Source organism: Dermacentor variabilis, chromosome 1, assembly GCF_050947875.1.
Source record: "Dermacentor variabilis isolate Ectoservices chromosome 1, ASM5094787v1, whole genome shotgun sequence".
Lineage (NCBI taxonomy): Eukaryota > Metazoa > Arthropoda > Arachnida > Ixodida > Ixodidae > Dermacentor > Dermacentor variabilis.
The window spans coordinates 6,069,142-6,077,210 of record NC_134568.1 but is presented as its reverse complement, the minus strand read 5'-3'; the positions used below and the strand labels follow the sequence as shown (position 1 = coordinate 6,077,210).

Below are 8,069 nucleotides of genomic sequence, written 5' to 3'. Positions count from 1 at the left end.
TATCCTGCAAATACCTTTTGAAATATTTTGTGCTCTACTCAAATACTTCGCAGAATTCAGCGTTTAGCAGTATATTCAAATACTTTTTACCATGGTACCAAGTAACTTATTTGAAATACATTTTTTGAATACCTTGTACAATCCTGCTTGTGTGTGCTGGTAGAGGCAAAGGGAAAGAGTGTCTATGTTGCCAGTGAAGCTTACCTCCTGGAAGCATGGCGACACAACAGCGCAGTTTCTCCTACCTCCTCTAATAATGAACCAATTTTAAAAATTATTGTGGGAAAACCCCTTGCTGGTACATTGCAGCCCAGTGATGAATCATACACATGTAACACTGACAAGAGGTGTCCACATTTCACTTAAACCGAGTTGCTCACGGGACTTTGTGAAGGCTCCATTGCATTTGCATTGCGATCTGATTGGGACTACTAACTGTTTGACAATTCTAGCTCATAGGCACGGGCCACCAGTGTGTCATGACAGACTGAAACTACTAAGCAATTACCTTAATGGATGCCAACCTCAATGACACTGCTGCTATTAATGGATGCCTTGCATCTTTAACGGCACTCTTTATGGTACAAAAAAGTGAAATGAAGGAAGAAGACATGACAAGTCTGTCAGTCAATCACAATAAACAACTTTTATTGAACAGACTGCGACAATAGCAATTGACCTTTACCCAGTAAAAGCAAGCACCTCTCTGACTGGCCCCAAATCACACACAATTAAGCAGTGCAGTATCTTGGCAGGTGGCCTTCTTCCCCTTATTAACTGGTGCAATAAACCAGTTAGAGGAAATAAGACAGGCCCGCAGCAACAATCAATGGGAACAGCAAGGGCTCATGACAGATCTGCCGAAAGTGGCACCACTTTTTGCTTCTGAAGCGTCCAGAATGTAAAAGTACACAGACAAACTTTGCATATCACACCCACTTGTCTCCTCCGATTTTGATCTTGAGTACAATCCCAGCTGGTGCCATTTCGTGCCTCATGCAAATTTGTGAACTACACAGTACACAGACATCTTATAAAAGGATTATGGGTTTGGTAAAGATGAAGCCGGGAGCCAAACCTGTGCTCTGTTGTGGTTTATGCCCTGGTGTTTTTAAGATCTACTGCATCTGGGCGACAACCAAAACGAAATGTAAATTTGAGCAGTTGCACTATAAGTAGCTGTGGCATTGTGCGTATACCCGCTACGTTTCTCTAACAGTGAGTAAAAGCATGCAGCATATACCTAAAAAAAAAACTCAAGAGACACCAAGGATGATACAGAGGATATGATATCACCCCCAAGCATGGAACAAACCATGGAACCTGCACTCCGCAAGCACCCAGCCAGTGAGAAATCCTTAAAGGATGAAGAGAAAACAGGCAAGTGTGTTTTTTTTTTTATCTCCAAGATAACCCATGTCTGTAGTGCTAACACCAAATAACTATAAAAAAACTGACGATACACCTTTTTTTTTTATCACGTATGTGTTCATACTGGGTGCAGCACGAGCAGCACAAAACACTGCTCTGCAAAGCTGCCTGCATACTGTGCATGTCGTGTGTTCTGAGCACACATGAGGACACACGCTGCTCGAGTGTACAAGCAATGCCAAGCAATGTATTTCTGGTGAATTCTGTAGGTCTTCTGTACAGACTGCACATTTTGCAATACAGTGTGTTTCGGAGGCTGCCTTAAACTGCCTGGCAAAACTCGCAACACTCTTAGGACTACGAGCAAAACGTGAAAAAAGTGAATGCAGGAGCCAACGTTTCGACAAGGACTCGTCTCCTTCAAGGCGACGTATGCTTTCCTCGCCACAATATGCGACGTGTGCTTTCCTTGCCACAGTGACCTAGGACTACAGGTGACACATGCTGACGACCCGGCTTAATTGCTCTCTTGGCCAAGACTCGAAACATACATCCAAAACACACAATAAGAAACATCAGCATTAACAGAAAACACTCTCGGTTCTATTTTATTTAAACACAAAGCCAAGTTCAGCTTAGCACAGCAGGTGTCTCAAATGCACGACACCATTTGTGCTGATGGTGAGACCCACTGGCCTAAGTAAAGCACCAGCCTACTTCCATCTGTTGTGATTAGCGCCGATAAAATTGAGCAGAAATGAATTGTTGGAAATCAGCTATAACCCAACCTCGGTGGAAAGCTGTTTTTGCCTAGGGTCTGTACTATCGTGGGCAAGTAAAACACTGACAGGAAAGTGTGGACCAGAGCACTTCTCACAGGTAATGAGTTAACTCGAGACTAAATTTGCACGACTACATACGCAGTCGCCAAAGAAGGGGTATTCCTCAATATAAGCATGCAAATCAAAATCATGCCAACATAGCATGAAGCGATGAAAGCTGGAATGAAAAAATACATTCTAGTTGGCTTTAACTGGTTTCTGCTTCAGCTGTCCATGATCGTGCCACACACTGTTTGAGCTAATAGTCCGAGTCACATATATCACTGCCCCTCACAACAAGGGTGTCTGGCATGAGTAAACAATATTCAGGATCAACTTGACAATGCATCCAGCTACCACCTAATGTGATCTTCCAGCCGCATGCTGTTCATGAGACAAAAAAACTAAAGTCACAGTCCTGAAGGCCAGCTGAAAATTTTGCTCCACTGGTCAATCCGCATAGTTGCCGCGTAGTCGATGCACAGCTAATGTAGATTCTGTAAACAAATTGCCCAGCTGCCACCACTGAATGTAGTGCTAATGAGTAAACCTACATCAGCACAATATACAAGTGCTAACCAGCCAAGAATATAAGTAAATGCCTTTCAAAACCACCCAAGATAATGTGTGTAGACTGCGTCTCATGTCTGAAATACTCTTGCGGAGTAGTATGTATGGCACAGAAGAAGGAATGATAAAAATTCATTTGCACTTCCAGACTGCGAAGCCCTACCATGCACAAGGTGCTCCTTACAAATTAGCGTCTTCTATGTGACTCACTTAGCAAAACAGATGACAAACTGACGGTAATTTTGTTTGCACGGTATGCAACAGCAAGCACATGGTACTTGTAAACATGGAAAAAAGAAAAAACAAACAAAAAACAAGACTGCCTGCTGACACAAATAAAGTTGTATGAAAACAGAAAAAAAATCTCTTAATCTTTCTTGCTCTTACTGTTGATGAAAGAGGAGGAGGAAGTTGAAGAAGGTGAGACATTGATTAAAAATGTAAGCCTCAGAACTTTCCTTGTCATCATCATAAAAGCCTACAGCACAACAGTTTACTGCACGACAGAAGCCTCTCCTAAAGCTTTCAAAATGCACCTGTCTTGCTACAGTCATGTGCATTCTATGCATCTTGTTGCTCCATCAAATTTCTTGCTGTCTAGACACTATTCCCTATCACTTGGTCGTCATTTTGTTTCTCTAACAGGCCGCCAGATATGTGCCCTATCCAGTGCATACCCTGCTATTTCTTTCTCCCGATTCCTGTTAGGATATCATTAAATCTAATTTCTTTGCCAATCCATACTACTCTAACATCTCTCAACATGATACCTATTAATTTTCCTTTCCATCACTTGTTGTTGCTTGCTTCTGACTTAGGAATGTTAATTTTGTAGTGAAATAAAGGGTAACAAATCAAAAGGATGCTAGCTATGAATGAATGGTTCCTTATTTACAAGAATAATAATGCACAGTACACTAGTTCTTTTTTTTTAATTCTACTTTTTCTTAGGTATTAGAAGCCATCAAGCTATTTCCAGGCCTTTGAAGCGCTGTATCAGTGTAAGTGAATGACACTGACTGAGGCTAAGTGCAATGTGCAGCTCTTTGCTGATATTTGCAGGCTTGGTTTCGAATGATTGGACATGGGTGCGCCAACACTCTGCAGCATAGGTATATGCACAGCAGTTTGGAGGAGGACAAGGACCTCACCAAGGCTGCTGAACGGGTAACAGATTCACCTCATTGCATCTTGTATTCTTTAGAACTCACAGATGGCTGTGAAAGACTAGGTAAGTCGGAAACAATTTGCAGTTAAGGGAGCAGAAAAAATTAGTTAGCCCGAGTTTCACATTTGTTCAATTCTGACACAATATCCTTGAATGGCTCCATCCAAGATGTTTGGTAACTTTGCAACTAGCTTGTATGTAAGCTAACAAACGTGAGCTGTTGAAAGTGCCAATGATTAGTCAAGCAAGAGCACTGGTAGGAAGTTATGTTCCTCTAGCAAATGCCCAAGTGCATGTCTATGCTGCAAGTGTAAGTTCACAAAAAGGATGCACTGTGGAACGTATGAAAGAAAGAAGCAAGACCCAAGTTTTGTGGTATAACATAGGCACAAAAATGCCCAAGTGAAATTCCACAGGCTTCCCTTGCCACATGTCTACAGTGACACGATTAGTTTGATCAAGCTTCTGGTTGAAATACTACTGAAGCTCAGTGCTTTGAGCCAACATGTGGCCAGCTCAAATTAAGCAGTGTAATATAGCTGGCCATTTTTTGTTGCGTCCAGCGAGAGATGTGCTTCAGGGAACTCCTGCTCACAGAATTCCACACAGGGTCTATTGCACTTTGAGCGGGGTGCACTAGTGCAAAAACAGTAATTTCTATAAGTTGTCTCACTGTTTTGGTCTGGCTCCTGCTAGCATTATTTGTGACTACCACAGTATCTGTGGGATGGCTAGACACATATTAAACAGGCACTAAAGCAAAACACTGAACCAATCTAGAATGCTGGAACTTTCTTTCAAAGGTCTCATTGCACATAATTTGCAAAAACATCTGGGCGATTATTAGTGAAGAAAATGGCGCAAGAAATTGCCTTTCATTTAACACTCGCAGTGCAGCAGTTTTTGCTGCGTTGTGACAAAACTAGAGAAGGGAGCAGAGCTAGCTGGCGCTTAGGTAATCCAGGACCGAGACATCGTAACCAGCACTAAAAAGATACAGGTTCTGAAGCTTCTCAGTGCCAGTTGCAACATTTACACAGTCACACAGGTTTGTCAAAAACGGACTGAATCAATTAACAGTGGGTGAAAGAGGGACGCCTTAGTCCAGCAGGAACAAGACAAGCCTGGCTCTAGGCTGCGGTTTCCCCTGTATGCTTAGTGTTTATCAGTTGAAGTCTCTTCCTGTGACCTCTTTGCCTCGTACGGATTGTATCAGAGTCACATACTAGACCAAATTGCAAGGAGTCTTTTACAGCACCAGTCAAAAGTCTGGGCAAAGAATCTAGAAGGTTAGGTCAAGACTGCCCTTGTCATCACACCGTGCAATCCGCAAGCCAAGTGGGGCATTTGCGATCGTCATTACAAGTCTTACACAACAACATGTCACCTTGAGGTGTTTCAAACTGGGTGCTGTTAACTACATTACAATCCATGAAGTAACATCCCTTGTAACGAAATCTAGAAAATATACAAGTTTCGTGCAGGATTGCCTCCAGAGACTGTGTTGTGCTTATGTTACATGAAAGAATTGAGCCTTGCATTCTTTTAGAGCAACATTGCACAAGTCACAACTACTGGAAACAATAGTGTATGCAAAGTTTTTCGGCTGGGTGGATTGCATAACAACTTCCTGTTGTGCATTAAATTGTGAAGAAGCCTGCTTATAGATATGGTCCTTAGTAGGCTGTCATACAACAACACCAAAATGCCAAACATTTAAGAGCCGGAAAGTTCTTGACTGATGCTGTACATTTTCCTGCTTCTTAAGGAGGCTCCACTCCATGTTCTCTATCCAGAGTATTAGTCAAAAGTAAGCTGTGAAAAGATGTTCTCCATACTTGATTGCTACAGATTGAAAAATTGAAAGACACCATGCAAGACAACTGGGAAAGCTGCAATATTGCGACACTCTTTTGAAGAATCCCCGAGGTCATCAAAGAGTCCCAGGACAAACAGAGCAGTACAGACTGTTCACAATATGCCATTGCCGGCTGGGCTAGCTGAGGCTGGCACCTCAATTGAAGCAGAGCACGGACTGTACCTGAATCTACCCTAGAACTGCCCATCATGCAGTTGAAGATCACTAAATCTGGCTTCCAGGCTGCTATGATTCTCTGTGCTGAAACATGAAAGACACTGCCGTTGTTTAGAGTCTAAGCAGACATGTAGACTCATGAAAATTCACTCGTGTGCGCTGTTTTCTACTTCTAGATCAACAGCATTGAGTGCTCGGAACCCCATAAAGCAACTGCAGCACCTGGAGACCATTTATAGTGAGCCTAGCGCCAGGAGGGCATACTGGAGCATCGCTCAACTCTGACATGGCAGAGGTCGTTCCACAATCTTGCATGAGGGTGCTCTCCTTGTCGTGAAGGGAAATAAAAGGGAACAGCCTTGCGACTGTCGACACAGCAGCAGGAGCATTGGTGGAGGCTCCCGTGCACTGTGGTTGGCATCTACCAGAAGGTGTAGCCACCTCCAGCGCCAGTGGTCCAGAAGTTGCCCTTCTTTTGACCCAGGACTACGGCGTTGCCTTGCATGGCAGCCAGCTGAGCAGCATTTGGAGGAACTCCAGGGGGAGGGGGCTGCAGAAAGCAATTTCAATTTTGTGGAGCAACAAAAATTGGCTCAGCACTACACCGATGCTAAAGCAAACTGCTGCACAATCAGACACTGCATAAGAAAAAATATGGCAAGTTTCTACGGGAGCTTAAGGTGAAGTTGAATTGAATTGTTTATTTACGTTTGCTTTAGTCCGAGTGAAAACTCCACACAACAGAAAGCATATATGACATTTCTTAAAAGAATAAAACTGAGGCCCTGCAGCACATATTAATTTGCAGTCCTTATTATTGAAAAATAAAAATGAATGCAATGGCCATTTTGGAGCATGTGCAAATGTTTAAGACTTCTGTAAATAAGCCATGCCATTGGAGCAGGAAATCAGGCAGCCGAAGAGAATCTGCCGAGTTGTCACAGCTGCCAGCATATAGATACTGCACGGCCGAGATGGCCAAAGTGGACATTTTGCACTGATTTGAGAAGTGTGACCAGCACTGGACGCAAGTTTTGGTGACACAATCAGTCAAAGTTTTATTCCTTATGAATCCCCAATGTGCCCAAGATGGGCAAATCTGACCGAAAAATGAAAGCGCAGAAATCAATCCATACAGTAGATGGCGATGCCCAGAGTCGGTGTTTGGTACTGTGTTGATGAGCTATTGATCAAATCAATCAGTCTCCTATGGCATGGAAACGAAAAGAGTTAAATACTTTCTCTATGCATGTGCTGCAACATGTACTTTCTGCTCTCACATAATTTTTTTTTTAACACACAAACAAATTTGCCTACGGCAGTTGCTGTAGTGCAACACTCCAGCTGCATTACTTGATGAGGCACACATTACTTGAATGGACAAATCACAATGTGCGTTTAGCAAATAAACAAAATTCCACCAATGAATTCTTAGTTACATTAAAGCACAAGTAAATATTGCGGAGTCAAAGCTGGTCGGGTGCTCAAGACATGTCCATTAAGTATGTTTGAGACATCAATCCCCCGAAACAAGCCATGAAAAGCACCAGCAGTAAATGTACGCTTGTGCCACATTGCAAGAGGGAGGCCTGTTTAAGGACATAATACTGGGTGCGTGAGGTACATGAGGACATAATGGCGACTTCACAAATAGCAGCGACATTAACACAAGAATCAAAACACTCATCCCAAAATTGTTACATTGTTTCTTTTACCACTGTTTCCTAGGAGTGTTGACTAAAACCATCTTCAGCCTCAGTTACTGACTGAATTTGGATCAGATAGTGCATGTGAATGTTGGGGAGTGCTTCCACAACACTAGTCTTTAGCAAGTTTTCAGCATTGTGTGGCTGCTTGCTAGTTTCGTCTCAGTGACACTAAAATGACACATAGATGCATAGCAGGTTTATGTTTGGAACTAGGATGCCACTTTGAGAGTGACTTGGCTGCAGCCAAGTCACTCTCCTGCAGCCAGCCACTCCTAGACTGCACATGCCCTGTGGGCGCAAGCAAATCAATTACTTAGCAGTGGCACCTAATGACATCTTGCACAGAAAGCTTCGCTAATGACTCTGCCCCTTGAAGCTGCTCCACAATGGCCATA

General features: G+C 43.0%; 1 protein-coding gene across 2 annotated transcripts in view; it reads right to left on the bottom strand.

The window, feature by feature from the left end:
• Positions 1-621: 621 nt before the first annotated feature.
• Positions 622-8,069, bottom strand: part of LOC142575200 (DAZ-associated protein 2-like) — a 69,404-nt gene continuing 61,956 nt past the window's right edge. For both annotated transcript variants that reach the window (XM_075684343.1, XM_075684337.1), the window contains exon 3: positions 622-6,515. In XM_075684343.1, the coding sequence (XP_075540458.1) occupies positions 6,387-6,515 (129 nt within the window). In that variant the 3' untranslated portion in view covers positions 622-6,386. The remainder of the gene's footprint in view (positions 6,516-8,069) is intronic.